At 36.9% G+C, this 18,292-nt stretch overlaps 1 protein-coding gene across 1 annotated transcript in view; it reads left to right on the forward strand.

The window, feature by feature from the left end:
• gudu (Armadillo repeat-containing protein gudu) overlaps window positions 1-18,292 on the forward strand; it is a 319,933-nt gene that overhangs the window by 202,206 nt on the left and 99,435 nt on the right. The window contains exon 9 of the mRNA XM_090413819.1: window positions 1,236-1,417. Within this exon, the coding sequence (XP_090269945.1) occupies window positions 1,236-1,417 (182 nt within the window). The remainder of the gene's footprint in view (window positions 1-1,235; window positions 1,418-18,292) is intronic.

The raw sequence follows: 18,292 nt of genomic DNA on the forward strand, positions 1-18,292 counted from the left end.
GATCTCACTCATTGCAACTAACTTTTCATTTTTTTATCCGTTAAACCATTTTCTTGCTCTGTATTTTTACTTTCACTCTCACTTTCAACATCGCTCTCAAAGCTATCTGGTTCTACATCGCAAATTCCTATCATATCACTATTTTCTATCCCACTTTCAACAACAACATCAATCTTGCGACTTGAGACACACTTCAAATCATCACTTTCCTTACACATTCGGCACACATTCCCTCCACTATCATTATCAAACCAAACTCCAGCCACTCTCTGCAAAAGCATACATCCCACAGACGTTACGCTGAACAAACTCCCTTAAGTTAAAATTTTTGAACAAAGACGGCAATTTGGATGCTATTGTTTTTCTTCTTATCGTTGCCATGTGCTACGCTATCTATCGTATCTTATCAAAATACTAATTTAAATAAGAGAAAACACACCAAAAATCACACTAAGTTACCAAAAGTAAACAATACTACATTAAGATTCAAGCAATATTGCCAATTATTACTCAAAATAACACATCGGGAACTCTCTACAAACACTACACACCATGTAGCCCTCTCATACTTTGGGAAACATAGCCTTGCACAGTGGAGCTATCATTTCTTTGTCAATGTTCCAGAAACTATGATTATTTCATCCTACAAAACAGACAAACCAGCTGGAGTATACATGCTGTTACAATTAGTAGACATAACAAATAGCTTCATAGTTGCATTGGCTGTAATTTCAGCAAATGTTTTTTTTTTTATTTAATTCTCTTGATAAATGATATTAAATTTCGTTTTCTCTCTCTCTCTCTTTCTCTCTGGAATCTATTTTGCATGCTGGGATAATTAAGATACTAATTATTAGTAATTAGAAATCTTTGAAATCAAAACTAACCAGCTTTTTTTTTTAAGAAAAAGAAAAGAGAAGAAATTGGTTCTTGCATTATTACAATCTCTGTTGAAGCTGATTCATTATGACCAGGAATTAAAGTTTTATACATTACATAAAATTAGAAAAATATATGAAAATGCTTAATAAGTACCCACACTAATTAGCTGATAAGTATTAGCATTTTTAATTTTTCATTAGCTGTGTAATTGGGTAATTGCCTTTTGCTTTTAAAACCTTAAATGAATTTGTTTTTAATGAAATGGAAAAATGCGACTCTATCTCTTTCTCTCTCTCTCTCTCTATATATATATATCAATATTTTATTATATCAAAACTGCTTTTTAATTACAGGTACTGGTTAATGTGGTGGGTGCCCTTGGATTGTGTGCTCAACTTCCTCAAAACTGTGTTGATATTCGTAAAAGTGGAGGAGCTGAACCCTTGGTTCATCTTTTATCTCGAACGAATTATGCATTGCTGGTGAATGTGACTAAAGCTGTTGGAGCAATTGCTTCTGATATAGAGTGTATGATGTATGTATTTTTGTTCTTTCTTTTCTTTCTAAAAGGAAGATAAAAAAAATAGACTGCTATCACTTAATCTTTGTTTTTAAGATTTCATTTTTTTAAACTGAATTTAAATGTTTGAACTCTAATTTCTTTCAATTTTCATAGCTAAAATAAGTATTTTAGCATTTTTATTTTTATACTTCATAAAATTACAACTGAAAAAAAAACATTCAGCAGCAGTTGAACCATTATGTTCTATGGTCTTGGTCATCTTTCTGCAAGCAGTTTTGATTTCTCTACAATATCAGACCTGATTTCTGGAAAGAAAAATTTCACTTAGGAAATTAATAAATTAGGAAATTTATTAATTTCCTAAGCATTGTCAAATTCCATCAGTATGAACATGGCTGAGTAATAATAATTTATTATTATTATTTCCCTGATCCCCATGGAGTCACAAGACTCATCACGGGAGCTGAATACAAAGTCTATCATAGCACTCCTTAAAATTATCCATACTCTGCACAGTCACCACCCTCTCAGGCAATGCATTCAAAGTTCCTACCACTCTCATGCAAAAAACTTACTTCTTATTCTTATACTCACCAGCCTTGTTCCTTTTCCTCATTCTACCATATGAAAAATCTCCTCAGTGTTAATATGATAACCCTTCAAGAGCTTAAATGTCTCAGTCATATCCCCCCCCCATCTTCTATCAACCAGACACTGCAGTCTGCATGCTCAGTCAGTCTATCTTCATAATCAACGTTGTGCAGTCCTGACATAATTTTTGTTATACATCTCTGCACCCTTTCCAAGAGGTTACTCAATCCCCTTCGAATCCTGGTCACCAGATCTGAGCACAAAAATCCAGATGTGGTCTGATTGAAGCTTTATAAAATGAGACCAGCATACTTTTATCTTTCACAATCAATGTTCTCCTCAACATTGCCATAATTCACTGAGATGTCTTCACAACTTTGCAGTATGACCATGGAACTTTAAATCTCTGTCCACAATTATCCCAAGATCCCTTGCTTCCTTCACTTCTTCCAGTATAACTACCAAGTGAGTATGAAGTATCCCATCTGTGGATCCCAAATTTTAAAACCTCACATTTAATTGCATTAAACTGACAGCCCTTCCAGCTTATTCAAATTCTCTTGAAGAGTCGAGACATCAGCACTGTTGTTAATAACCCTCCCAAGCTTCACATCATCTGCAAACAACTGAACATCTCACTGTAGTCCTGTGACAATACCATTGACATAAAGTTTGAATAGCAGTGGTCCCAGGACTGAACCCTTTAACTCCACTGGTAACCTTCCTACTCCCTGATATTGCTTCTTCATATACAACTCTCTGATATATATCAGAGAGCCAATCACCAATCCAATCCACTAACCTGAAATCAACTTGTCATGTGGCACTCTGTTAAATGCTTTGGAAAAATCCAAAAAAATTTACAGTGCATGCCTTACTGCTCTTATTACTGTATTGTAAAAAGTAACTAGATTACTAAAACAAGAGTGCCCTTTAACAAATTCATGATAGTCTGTATAAATAATATTACCCTCATCTGCCCAATTCTATGTATGAGTTCTTACCAATTTCTCCAAAATCTTAATAGCTACAGAAGAAAAACAAACAGGCCTATAGTTTAATACCTTCATTCTACCACCACTCTTATGCAATGGTGCTATCTTACCTTCTTTCCGCTAGCCAGGAACCTGCCCCATTGCAAGACTTTCATTAAACACATCAACTGCAAACAACTGAACATCTTAAAACAGCCAAGTTAATGGCACAGTCAGTTCCATAGCACATTCCCCTTAAAACATGTGGTGAAATTCCATCTAGTCCCCCCCTGCCTTATTGACATTTAGCATATACTCAGTATTCAGAATATAACCTCTTCATTCATTTCTAATGCTTCACCACTCATTATCCTTCTAGGAATAAAGCCTGTAAGATCAGAATGGAACACTCTAATAAAGTAATCAATAAAGTTGTACAGTCCTGGCATTAAATTATGTCAAAACTGTACAACATTGATTATGAGGATAGACTGAGAGCATGCAGACTATGACAACTATGTCATCTGTTTTGGTCACTCGATTCCCATCTCCACCTAGGAAGATAATCTATTCACTCTCATTTTTTTCTCCTACCCACTGCATACCAAAAACTCCTTGAGATTCTCCTTCGATTGCAGTGCCAGTCTCCTCTCATATTCTAATTTTTCTCTCCTTACAATACTAGTCACTTTCCTAGTCTGAGCCTTATATTCCTTATATGCACTAACAATCCCTCTTCCTTTAAATTATTTCACCATTGTACTGCTGCAAGCTAGTTTCTAAGTCTATGATAGTCACCTGCCTTAAATTCCACATAACTTCCTTTTATTTTGATACCGCGCCATGCCTATTCATCCTCCAAGTCAGGACTACATGGCCACTCTAACCAGCAAGGAGAGGAGGGGAAAGTATGTCACCTCAGTCACAATCAGATCCTCTGATGCTATGACCAAATCCAGAACTCTCAATCCTCATACTGCTTAAGATAGTTGTCTCTCAAGAAATCCAAAAATTCAGTTCCCTTATTACTGCATGCTATCTCCTCTGCCCAGTTTACATTACTATAGTTGAAGTCCCCTATAATGATCACTCACTTTGCACTTATTATTATTATTATTACTATTCAGGCCTCCATGGAGTCAAAAGACTCATTGCAGGAGGTCCTTCCTAGGAAACACAAAGTCTATCAAGACTCATCATGGGAGGTCCCTCCTAGGAAACACAAAGTCTATCATACCACTCCTTAAACTCATTGACCGTTCTTGCTCTCGCCACTCTATCAGGCAATGCATTCCTTGGTTCAACCATGCAAAGAAACCACTCCTCACCCTCTTGCTCACAGCTTCCTTTCAACCTTCCAAACTAATTTGCCTATACATTTACTGCTCATCACCATCTATATTCCCTGGTCTGTAGCAATATCCCATTAAATATCTTGTCCTATAAACATCCATCTCACACCATATACTCTTAAAGCCATTAGTGTATTTCCACTAAGGTTCTCCATCCTGAGAGTGCACAATTCATCTCTTATCATGAGTAACATTCCTCCATCATGTTTACCTTCCCTATACTGCTATATTAGAAGTGATTTTCATGTGCCACCAGGTCTAGACTGTATTCTGTGTGATGGAGAAGTTCCATCATCTTATGTGATGATAGCATATTAAAAAAGGAATACTAAAAGAATTAAGGAATGTGTAATACAACAATGTAATCACTGTATGTAGGAAACATGAAATTTTTTCATTAATGAAGGCATCTCTATGAGAGTAAAACGAATGATGTTAAAAAAAATTATATATTCCTATCAAGGATGAAAACATCCCATTTTTTGGAGAGATAACAAATCATTTTCATTTAGAAAGTTTATATGATGTAGGTAGTCAACATGTGATTCTTCAAACAAACATAAATTTGAAGCAAATGCAATATAACAGGTTTATGCTTCAATAAGAGTTACTGAAACAAGGGAGAGAGCTAATGTAACCTTTATGGCTGTTAAATTGAGCATTATCAAAGATAACTGGAGAAGAATTAAGTATTTTTTTGCAAGAAAACAGACAAAGCTGTGTCTTGGAAGCATTGAAGGTTTGTTGTCACCTCAGTGAATGATAGTATAGAGATCAGTGTTTAAGGCACTTATTCATAGATGATCTGTGGACTGTTTGGGTAAACGAGAAGAAGGAAAGTGTTAACGTATGTGAAAAGTGTTTGGATAGATTAGAATGATTAGAAATGGGAGCAAATGTCGGGACTGTAGTAGAAGAGCTTGGCAGGAGTTAATGAAAAGTGAAATGAAACATCTGGAAGAGGATATTAAACAGCTAAAGGAAAGATTGGCTGTTAATAAGGAGAAGGAGGAAGTTAATGTAATAAAGAAGGAAGGTGTTAATGTATGTGATGCGTTGCTGAAACAACAATGGATGCTTTGCAGAAAAGGAAATACCAGGTGTCAAATTTAGTGGTAATTGTGGTCACAAATGACTTAGTTGGGGGGGAAGAAGAATGTTGATAGAAACTTGAAGAAGTTGTTGCAGCAGGTAAAGAAGAATAGTGTTGTTGGGAAAGTCGTAGGGTGTTACCCAGATATGATAGCAGTGATAATGAATAGTAAGATGGCTGAGTTGTGTGAGGCAAAGGGAGTTCAATTTGTAAATCTGTGGAGTGAATTTGAAGGGAGGTTCAAAGGGTATAAAGCTGATGGATTACATTTGAATGGGTTTGGTATTGGGCATTTAGAAAGGCTATTGTTTTCTGAGAAAGCACAGAGTCAAGAAGTTAATGTAGCAAATGATCAGAGTCTACCTGTGAAACAGGATAGCACAAATCAATAGATTGTACAGCAGGAGGAAGATGGATATGAGGTTGAAGATGTGGTTGCAGCAGCACAAGGAGATGAAATGCATAAAGGTGAGAATGAGACAGGTAACAATGGAAATCACAGTCAGGATCAGGGAAACGGGAGTGGTCAAAATGAAGAGAGAGAGGTGTAGTATAGCAGCCAGAATAGAGAATGTTGGTGCTAGTAGGATGGCCTCAAACAGACAGTGATTATTATGTTTATGCACAAATGTAAGGAGTATTCGGAACAAAAGAACTGAGTTTATGGTATTGGTTGAAATGGTAAGTGAAACTTGGTTGTCTGAGGAGGATGTGATATCAGGAATAGAATTAGAAGAATATATAATTTTCCAGAAGGATAGAGATGTGAAAAGAGGAGGGGGGGGGTTGCTGTTAATGATTGCAGAGGAATTGTGTTCGCAAATAGTGAAAGTTGATGGTACAGGCACAGATTTTGAATCTGTGTGGTGCAAAGTTGAAATAAACAGGTTAGCATATCTGATAGGATTCTGTTATAGGCTATGGAATGTAGAGAATACTCATTATGAAATGTTTAGGCAAATTAGCTGGGTATGTAGAAAGAAAGTGATCCTGATGGGAGGCTTTAATTACAGGAATATAGACTGGAAGGAGGATATAGTGTATGGGAACAAGGAGAACAAGTTTGTGGAATTTCTGAGAGATAAGTATCTTAAGCAGCACATGACTGAAGCAACTAGAGGATTTAATGTTTTGGATTTGGTGATAACTTCACAAGACAGTTGTTAATGAGGTGTTGACACTGCAGCCAGTTGGTGAGAGTGATAATGAAGCTTGTTTGGGAAGTGATGAAACAAGAAAAGGTCACTGCCAAAAATGGATACATATGGAAGTATAAAACAGGTGATTATAGGAAGCTCTGTAGCCAGTTAGCATCAGTACGTTGGGTAGATGAGCTGAGCGGAAAGGATGTTGACAATGCATGGAAACTCATAAGATAGTATCTGACAAAAGCAATGTATGACTGCATACTAAGGGTTAAGCGAGTAAATAGAGTAGGAATGAAATGGATGAAATGAACACCGAAATCAAGCAAGCTGTGCTGGAAAAGAAAATGTTATGGAGGTACAAGGCAGTTGGCGGTGATCAGATTAATGAAGAGTATAAGGTACAGGCTAGAAAGGTGATGATCATGGTAAGGAAAGAAAATGTGCAGTATGAGAGGAGATTGGCTGGTCAGGCCAAGGTTAACTCAAGAACATTTTTCTGTTACCAGACTAACATTGGTGGATAATCATGGCAGCAGAACTAACAGCTGCAAAGGATTTAGTGGAATTATTGAATGAGCACTTTATCAGCATATATCATAATGGTATAAATGATCCAGTGCAATATATAGAAGAGAGGAAAGTATTAGTAGAATTGGAAGTGAAAGAAACAGAGATGTATCAGATGTTGGTTGGGTCAGATGTTAATAAGGCTGTGGAATGGATGACATATTACCACGTATGCTTAAAGAATGTGCACCACAGCTAGTTATGCCCTTGACCTGGTTATTTAATGAAAGTCTTGCAGTGGCTAAGGTTCCTAAGGAGTGGAAAGAGGGCAAAATATTACTCCACAAGCATGGTTCTAAGACAGAAGTCTCCAAGTATAGGCCAGTCTGTATAACTGCGGTTGTGGTCTAGGTGTTGGAAAGATTGGTAAGGAATAAAATACAGAATTGGGTTGATGGACATGCCATTCTTTATGAAGATCACATAGATTTGTAAAGGGTAGGTCCTGTTTTCATAATTTACTGGCATTTTATGATAAGGTGACGAGTGTATTAGATAAGGGAGAATAATATACAGTTATATTCTTAAGCCTTGAAAGCATTTGATAGGTTTCTTAGTGTACAAGCTACAGAGGATGGGAATAGACAGTATATTGGTTAGATTGATCAGAGATTGACTCTCTGAACGATATCAGCAGGTTGTGTATAATGGAACAATGTCTCAAAAAAAGAAGGATAACCAGTGGTGTGACCTAGGGTTCTGTTCTTGGGCCCCTCCTGTTTAGCTTGTTTGTAAACGATATATCATGTGGACTGACTGGGGATCTTCAGTTATTTGCTGATGATGCAAAGTTGAGAAGAATTATAAGTAGCACTGCTGATGCTGAATCCCTTCAGGAAGATTTGAATAGACTTTTTACTTGTACAAAAGAGTGGGGTTGTAATTTTAATATCAATAAGTGCAATAAGACCTCCACATAGCCTTTAAAGGAATGCGGAGAAACGATCAGGGCTTCTGACCTAATGTCCAATCCTCACCTTCTCGTGGTGCACCCTGTTGGGTATCTACTTGGATACTGAACGGACGAGGATGGGCTGGCAATTTGGGATTTAGCCAGCCAAATTGTATTCTTATTGGTTAAACAAAATATAGAATGATGGTACAACATGACAAAATTTCATGCCGGCTGGGGCGTCGCCCGGTTAAACAAGGCCCCCGTTGTTTTCGCCAGGGAACCAGGGTGAACAGCGAAAAGTCAGCTACTGGAACAAATCTGTAAATAAACCCCAACTCAACATCACCAGAGTTAAAGATCGGTACTATCAACGTAAGAAGCCTGAATGGCAAAGAAATGGAGCTAGCTGAGGAATTAGATAAGTACCAGATCGACATAATAGGGATGACTGAAACAAAAAAGACCAAAACTGGTGAGACCTTTCTGAGCAATAAATACAAAATGTTATATTCAGGCAATGACAATCAAGAAAAAGAAGGAGTAGCCATAGTACTCAACACAAAATACGAGGCTAATCTTCTTGAATGGCAGTCAGTCTCAAGTAGAGTAATGTGGGCAAATATGACAATGGGGAACAATGAGACTTATTTGTGCCTATGGTCCCACAGAAGGTTCTACTAAGGTAGAAGTGGAGGAATTTTTTGAGGCTTTAGAAAAAGCAACTGACACAATGAAAAATGAAAAGTTGGTCCTTGTTGGGGATCTAAATAGCAGAGTAGGAAATGATTGTAAGACATACAAAAATATTTTGGGAAAATTTGGAGAAAAGAGCAAAGCTAATAATAATGGCAAATATCTGTTGGATTTCTGCTCAGGACATGGACTGGTTATTACTAACACCATGTTCCAACATAAAAATGTGCACAAATTCACATGGAGAGAAGAGGCTAGGAATAAGAAAAGTCTCATTGACTATGTTATTGTCGATAGTGATGTTTTCTCTCTGGTGCAGGACACCAGAGTGTACAGAGGATTTGAAATTGGAAGTGATCACTATTTAGTCTTGAGCAGGATAAAATTGAATTTCATATTGAAAAGAATAACATGTAAGAAAGTTTTAAAGCGAATAAAAGTTGAGCAGCTCTCAGATGTGAGCTGTAGACTAAAATACACAAAGATTATTGAAGGAAAAATGAAAGAGTTTGAGAACAGGAATCAAACCCTGGAGATTCATTGGCAAACTCTGAAGAAAACATTGATTGATTCTGCCAGAGAGGCATGTGGTGAGGTTGTTTGTAAGGATAAAAAAATCAGAACTCCCTGGTGGACACTAGAGGTTAAAGAGGCAGTGAAGAAGGAAAAGAAGAAAGCATAACAAAAGTTCCTGTCAAATAAGTCAGCTTGTGCTCTTAGAGAATATAGAGACAAATGCAAGAATGCTAAACACTGTGTAAAACTAGCTAAACAAAAGTCATGGGAGGTCTTTGGCAAGAATATAGAAAATAAATATCAAGAAGGTGGCAAAATATTCTGGAGGTTGTTGAAGAAGCTTAAGAATGGAGGAAAGAGTGCTATAAAAGGAATTAGAGATGATAAAGGTGACATGAAAACGGGAGAAAAAGATATCCTTGAAGTATGGAGTAATTACTTTGAAAAACTGCTAAATGAAACAAGCAGTGATGACAGCACAGTGGTAAAAAACACTGACCAGGCATGCAGTCAGGAATACATATCCATACTTGAAGTAGAAAAAGCCATCAAAGGCTTGAAATGTGGAAAGGCAGCAGGAGTAGATGATATTCGACCAAAAATGCTGAAGTATGGTGGTATAAGTCTCACAGTGGCTGCACTGCATAGTTCAGAAAGCCTGGACAGAGGGACGAATTCCCGATGATTGGAGTAGAGCTCTCATAGTACCCATATATAAAAAGGGAAATAAAACTGCATGTGAGAATTACAGAGGTATTTCCCTACTGAGTGTTCCTGGCAAGATCTATGCAAGTATACTTGAGAAACGGTTGAGAAGAATTGTGGAAGAAAAGCTTGGTGAAGAACAACCTGGATTCAGGCCAAATAGAGGCTGTCAGGATCAGAACTTCACTTTACGACAAATAGTCTAGAAAGCATGGGAATAGAACAAAGATCTGTATTTAAGTTTTGTCGATCTGGAAAAGGCATATGACAAAGTGCCAAGAGAGAAGCTATTCAATACGCTACAGTTATATGGTGTCAGTAGGGCATTATATCAAGCAATACTTAGTCTTTATTTGAGTTGTAAGTCAGCAGTTAGAATTGAAGGAAGTACAGGAAGATGGTTTAATGTTAAATCTGGTGTGAGACAAGGATGTACATTATCCCCTCTGTTATTCATTATCTATATGGATCGCATTATGAAGGAAAGTGGTATTAAACATGATATCGAAATTGAAGATGTTAATGTCAGCTCTTTGCTTTATGCGGATGATGTTATACTTCTAAATAAATCTGCTACATGTCTGCAAGATTCTCTGACTAAATTGAATAGCTCTTGTAATAGATATGATATGAAGGTCAGCAATAAAAAGACAAAGACAATGAAAATAGGCAGAATCATTGAAAATGTCAACTGTGTTGTGAATGGAGAACCTGTGGAACAAGTAAAACATTTCAGCTATTTAGACACGATTTTTACTGAAAATGGTAAATTAAATTGGCAATGCTATAGCCAATGAAGTTTTAACTGAGGCTCGGCTATTGCCGTTACCCAGCCATGACTAGAGCTTTTTAGCTCAATAACACTCCATCCGCACAGATTTACTTCATTCAGATGACGGGATAAAGAGTCAAGGACTCAGTCCATCGCCCAGTTCTTTTAAGAACTTTAATGTTCAATTTCAACAGATAGCGGGGGAAAAAATTTGACTATGCCTCCGTAGCGCAATTGGAAGAACGACGGTACATTGCGCCCTTCGATTGGAATAGGCCTAAGTTCGATTCTCGTCGCGACGGGAGGAATCTTTATCTGGTCGATTTCAATCGATGGTGAGTTAGCCGATCTCATACGGAGGTAGCAGGGTTTTTTCTCCCGGAAACTCGGGTTTTTCATCCCGCATACATGCAAATCGGCCCTTCAGAACACACGCAATTTACAGACAAAAATTACTAGTTGTGGTGGTGTTGGAGGTGGGCGGTAGATGGCGTTGATTCGTAGTAGAGGTAAGGTGTAGAGATAGTTGAAGATGTCCTCCCGCGATGAGTCTTCGGACTCCTTGAAGGTATCAGGAATAATAATAATAATAATAATAATAATAAATATAGAAATAGACAACAGAATCAGCAAAGCTGGTATGGTGGGAAGCCAATTGAATAAATTCATATGGAATAATAGAGAAATTAGTCAGAACACTAAATTAGCTGTATACAAGACAGTGTTCAAACCAGTTTTAACTTATGGATCTGAGAGCTGGGTCAGAAGTAAAACACTTGACCAAAGACTAGAGACTTCAGATATGAGAGTCCTGAGAAAGATTGTAGGCGTGAACAAATGGCATCAATGGCAGTATCATATTAAAAACGAGGATATTAGGAAAGAACTTGACATTGTCAGCATCCAGGAATGCGTTACCAGAGCTAATCTCAGGTGGTATGGTCACTTAAACAGAATGGACGAGGAAAGATTAGCAAAACAAGTGTTCTCTGCCAGGTTGGCAGCAAAACAACCCAGAGGAAGACCAAGATATAGGTGGATTGATACGGTACAAAGTGCTTTAGACGATAGAAATATGAGAGCTGATAATATGGGAGTGTTGACAAGTAACAGACTGATTTGGAGGAAAATTGTAGATAGGAAATTAATAATGATGTAATTTTTTTCATGTAGTACTATCATATCCTGTTCATCCCTTGAGGGTACATGGCAGGAATTTGATGATGATGATGATGATGATAAGTGCAAGGTGTTGCATTTTGGAGTGCAGAAATGTAAGGCTGTGTACTATATTGATGGTGCCATACTGCAGGAAGTGGATGAGATTAGAGATTTGAGAGTGATGGTTAATAGTAGACTGAAGTTTAGAGGGTATATTGCTAGGGTTGCACATTGTAGTGCTGCTATGATAAGATGTACTCTAACATGCAAGGATAAGGAAGTGGTTGTGCCACTGTATAAAGCACTGGTCAGACCACACTTGGACTATTGTGCTCAGATCTGGTCACCTGGTTTTCAATGTGGGGTGGAGACATTGGAGAGGATCCAGAAGTGAGTGACTAAGACTATATCAGGACTTTGGAATGCTGGCTATAGAGAGAGGGGTTGAAGAGATGTGGATTGCGAGTTTGGTAGATAGGAGGAAGAGGGGGTGATATGATAGAGACGTTTATATATGAACAATATATCATGTGGACTGACTGGGGATCTTCAGTTATTTGCTGATGATGCAAAGTTGAGAAGAATTATAAGTAGCACTGCTGATGCTGAATTCCTTCAGGAAGATTTGAATAGACTTTTTTACTTGGACAAAAGAGTGGGTTGTAATTTTAATATCAATAAGTGCAAGATGTTGCATTTTGGAGTGCAGAAATATAAAGCTGTGTACTATATCGATGGTGCCATACTGCAGGAATTGGATGAGATTACAGATTTGGGAGTGATTGTTGATAGTAGACTGAAGTTTAGAGAATATATTCCTAGGGTTGCAAAGGTTGCACATTGTAGTGCTGCTATGATAAGAAGTACTCTAACGTGCAAGGATAAGGAAGTGGTTGTGCCACTGTATAAGGCACTGGTCAGACCACACTTGGACTATTGTGCTCAAATCTAGTCACCTGGTTTTCAGTGTGAGGTGGAGTAATTGGAGAGGATCCAGAGGTGAGTGACTAAGACAATATCAGGAGTTTGGAATGCTGGCTATGGAGAGAGGTTGAAGAGATGTAGATTGTGAGTTTGGTGGATAGGAGGAAGAGAGGTGATATGATAGAGACATTTAAGTTAGTGAGAGGATTTTATCAGATTAATCCAGAGGGGATTATAAAAAGAGTAGAAGGTGAGAGGGGAAGAACCAGAGGTTATTCCTGGAAGTTATATAAAAGTGTGGTGTAGAAGGGTGTAAGGAGTAGATTTTTTACATGGAGAATTATCAGTGAATGGAATGCATTACCAGAATGTGTTGTTAATGATTTTAAGGTTCTTAATGTTGTTAAGGACTTTAAGATTCTATATGATAAATATGTTGTCAGTTGAATGAACCTCCCACAATGAGTGTGTCTACTCCATGGAGGGTGTAATAATAATAATCATAATAATCTTGAAGCTTTGGATGGTTTATCGATGCAAGGTTTATCATATGATTAGGTGTCATGTGCAAAATTATGAATAGAGCTTGAGCTCAGTGGGTATAGGTCATTTATACATATAACGAAAAAAGGGTGAGATTAACTGCATTAAAAGAAAAATCTGAAGTGAGAGAGAGACACCTTCCACCATTACACATATTGAATGATCTGTGAGAAAACTGTCAATCTAATTACAAAGGGAGGGGGACTATAAGGTGCCAATTTTCTGAGAAGCCTTCAATGACAGATCCTATGAAATGACTTGGAAATGTGAAGTAATGTAGCACAGGTTTTTCCAGACATTTCTTTGACATGCATCCAGAAGAGTGTTATGCATATTCTTAGATTATGTGGATAAGCTACAGATCTTTAAATGACATGGAAGAAGAGTGTGCACAAAATGTGATTTGAATGAATAACTGATGTGTCATGATTTCAAATGATGGGGTGAAAGTAATCAGTGCAAATGTGAGAAGTGAGAATGCCACAGGGAAAACGACTGCTCATCTCATAGGTAAGAATATTAATGTGAAGAATCAGTGTGTAAGCAGAAATAAGTTGCAAAAAGAATGTGAGTGGTCGTGTTGTGAAAGAAGTAATAGAAAGAAGAATGAATGACATGAGCAATGTGGATAGAATGACAGAGGAACAGAAAAAATGTGAACTGAAAGAGGAGGAAGTGAAACAGTAGCAAGATAAAAGTGAAGTAACAAAAAAATTAATATGAAAGATGTGAAAAAAAAAGAGTGAGAATATTAAAAATGTATTCATGAGGTTGAGGAAGGAATTAAAGTGGATTCAGAACTAGGTTCGCGATCTGATCGCACAGGCGACAAATGCTAAACACATTCCTTAGCCCTCTGAACAAACAACATGAACACATACAATTTACCATCGAAATCGAAAATTAAAACTCGCTCCCGTTCCTAGACACTCTAGTCACACGTCTTCCTTCATGCAGGAAGACACGTGACTAGAGTGTCACACGTCTTCCTTCATGCAGTCTATCCTTCGCAGTCTACCAAAAACCGACACACACACACAGGCCAATACATACATGCTAATTCATACTACCACCCATCACAAAAATATGGAGTCATTAACACCCTAAAAAACAGAGCCACAACAATTTGCTCTAATCAGCAAGCCCTGAAACAAGAACTAAAAATCATCAGTGACACATTCATAAATAATGGCTATAACAAAAATACTATTAATACTATAACAGAAAAAATCAACAGAATCCTACAACATTATAACCTCAATGCCACCTTTAAGCCACCCACTAAACTTAAAACCATATTCAGCTCCTCTAAGGATCCTCTCCTCCCATTGGCACATCCTGGAGCCTATTGCATCCGCTGCACCTGTAACTTACCGTACATTGGTGAAACAGGACAGACAATCCCTATACGCAAGAAAGAACACATTAGACACATTAAATATAACCATTATGGTGAAGCAGGCCTCTCAGATCATGTGGTCAACACCTTACACCAAATCAACTGGAAAAGTACCCGCTCTTTACACCATACAAAAACCTGGTATGAAAGGAAATTTAAGAAAGCCTGCGAAATCCTGATAAACCACTCAAATATCAACAACAAAGATGGCATGAAAATTCCAAGGATCTGGATGGCACACATTCAGCCTACCTAATATATAAGATCCAGCATAAGTCAGGACTCCAGCCAATCTTCAGCTAGTATTAGAAACCATTCCATACCAACTGGCTGGAATGTACATTTATAATCATGATGTTAATATATGTATATAGATAGATACATAGACTTGTTGTTGCGCCCAATGTATTTCTACAACCAACAGATAACAGTAATAATAGGACTCTAACGTTGATGTATAATTATTATTTTATTTATTTTTTTTTTTTTTTTCACCAGAGGTCAGGCCAACAATTGTTGTAGCGGTTGGTCAGTAACTTTAACAAACCAGTTTGATAGTAGTGTAGCTTGTTTTCTGTGTATAGTTGTATGCTCCAGAAGATGACCTTGACATAAAGGTCGAAACGTCGAATGTAGATTTTAGTTATATTAAACTAAAGTTTTTATTCAAACACGGTAGTTGTCTCCATAATTTTCAAAAATGTTGAAGATGTTCTTTAGAGGAGAGGCAATAAGAAGAATGACTGAGGCTGTGGATAGGACAGAAAATATAGAATGTGCTGATTGGAATGAATGTATTATGAGAAAGCGTGAATGAGGGAGTGTGGTGCTTGAAAGGATTGTTAGAGATAGTGACATGGAAGAGTGTAAGAAGGAGCATTGTGAGGATGTTGCCAAGGTACGATAGCAGAGAACTGAGGAGAAGAGCAGTGATTATGAAAATGCCATGACAGGTAGAATGTGCAGGAAGAGAGGTCTTGATTGTGTAAATGTGTAGGATAAATTTGAAGTAGGAGAGAGCTGTTTGATAGAAATGGTCTGCATTTTGTGTTGGTAAATTGCTGTTGAGAGAAGAAGAGTATGTGTGTTCAGTCAGGGAAACAAACATTAAATGGTGCACTATGACTGTAAGCTACCAGGATAGCTGTGTGAGGTAAACAATGGTATAAGAGAACGGGTCTCAAGGATGGCCTCATTTTAAGTAGTGAAGTGGAAGTTTTGTATGATAGGGTAAGAAAAATGGAGATAGGAAAGAGTGATTAGGGGCAAGCTGTTGAGCTTAAGTACCAATGCAAAGAGTATTAGAAACAATGGGGCAGGGTTTATGCTATTGATAAATAGTTGGTCTATAAATGTATGGATGTGAGTCAGACATGGTTTATTGAAGAGCCATTGAAACAGGAATAGAATATGGTGGCTGTAGCATTTTTTTCAGAAGAAAGAAATGATAAAAGAGTGGATGAGGTATTTATGAATCTCAGAAGAGTCGTATCCTTCCATGTGGAACTTTGAGAAAGTGATGACACTGGCCTTGAATGTGAGCTTTAGCTTTGGTATGAGGTTGAGGTAAGTAAGAATTTTAGATGGAGTGACGTATTGCTCTGGCCAGAGAATATGGAGAGAGACAATTCTGAAATGTACAGGCAGATGAACATTGATTGTTTTAAACAAAGAATTAAAGAGTCTGGATAATGAAAAGAAAATAGTAAGGCATTTATGGTGTGCTGATCCTGATTTCAGCTTTTATGGTTATGCAGCAGTCCCTGTTATCATGCAATAATGAAGTCATTATTTCACAACTTCATTCATGAAACTTTCAACATTTTTTCCGAATCTCATACTATTTAGGCCAGTCTTCAATTTTTGTACTTAAATAGTGTGCCATCCTTACTTTCAAAAAATGCATACCCAGGTTATGCCAAATTAATATTCTTTCTAATGTAATAATTAGTAAAGCTTAATTTTTTTTGGTCTATAGGTTGAAATACAGAGAACAGCTGTATCACCATAACAACTTTGCTATGTTCTTTTAATTATTTAATATTAAGAACTATATATCAAGATTTCAGAAAATCCTCAATACTTTAGCTTGGGATTTTCTGTCCCATTCAGATCAGTAGGTGTCAAGATGATGAAAATTAAAAGAAACACACGTATTAACCACAGTGAAAATTATTTAATTGTAAATATTTCATCCTAAGTATCTTAGGACATCATCAGTACAGTAGTTTAAACAGTAATAGGAATAACATACAGTTAGGGCGCATGATTACAATAGAATCTCATTAAACGTGCGTAACGTGTTACATAAGTAAAAAAATAAATAAATAAATAAAAAACTAATAATAATTATTTTACACAATTTTGTATGACAATTTCCCATACTTTAGGAATAGTGAGAACGTCGTTGCAGTTTAAATGTGGTCTGTGTAGTGGGACTTCAGAACTTTCTTTATACAAACGTTCATGTTTATATAAAGATCTATGTAAAAGTTTAGACTTTTCCCAATGGATCCTATGGCTTGGATTTTCAATTCTGTGTTGAGAGAGGCCAGATTTCTGCGGTTTAGAAAGACGAATGTGGTCTTGATGTTCCAAGATGCGTTTCTGAACAGACCTACCTGTCTGTCCAAAGTATGACAATTTGCATGAGCATGGAATCTCATAAATGCCAGGCAATATCAAAGGTGAGAGTTTGTCCTTGGCATTATTAAATCACTAGTTTCCAGAGCACATAAATTCTGCTCCTCTGAAGAATCTCTAAACCAAGAATTAGAAGTAATCAAAAATACAGCCATCCTAAATGGATATAATCCTAAAACAATTATAATAAAATATAATCCTAAAACAAAAAATCATCAGTCACTTTCCCACACATCAAACCAGACAAGAAGTCCATATGATTCCCATACCGTACGTCCAAGGCATCTCCGAATGTCTTTCTAAAATTATGAAGAAATACAATTTTGCCACTATTTACAAACCTATGCAACCAAATTTACAATTTGTTACCTTCTCCTAAGGACAAACTCTCACCTTTGATGTTGCCTGGCGTTTATGAGATTCCATGCTCATGCAAATCGTCTTACTTTGGACAGACAGGTAGGTCTGTTCAGAAACGCATCTCGGAACATCAAGACCACATTCGTCTTTTTAAACTGCAGAAATCTGGCCTCTCTCAACACAGAATTGAAAATCCAAGCCATAGGATCCATTGGGAAAAGTCTAAACTTTTACATAGATCTTTATATAAACATGAACATTTATATAAAGAAAGTGCTGAAGCCCTACTACATAGACCAAATTTGAATCGCAATGACATTCTTACTATTCCTAAAGTATGGGAAATTGTCACAAAATTGTGTAAAAGGATAATTATTATTATTATTTTTTTTTACTTCTGTAACATGTTATGCACGTTTAATGAGATTCTATTGTAATCATGCGCCCTAACTGTATGTTATTCCTATTATTGTTTAAACTACGGTACTGATGATGTCCTAAGATACTTAGGATGAAATATTTACAATTAAATAATTTTCACTGTGATTAAT

The sequence above is a fragment of the Typopeltis vanoorti genome, chromosome 2 (genome assembly GCF_054136105.1).
Source record: "Typopeltis vanoorti isolate ZY-2024b chromosome 2, IOZ_Tvanoo_1.0, whole genome shotgun sequence".
In the NCBI taxonomy this organism is placed as follows: domain Eukaryota; kingdom Metazoa; phylum Arthropoda; class Arachnida; order Uropygi; family Thelyphonidae; genus Typopeltis; species Typopeltis vanoorti.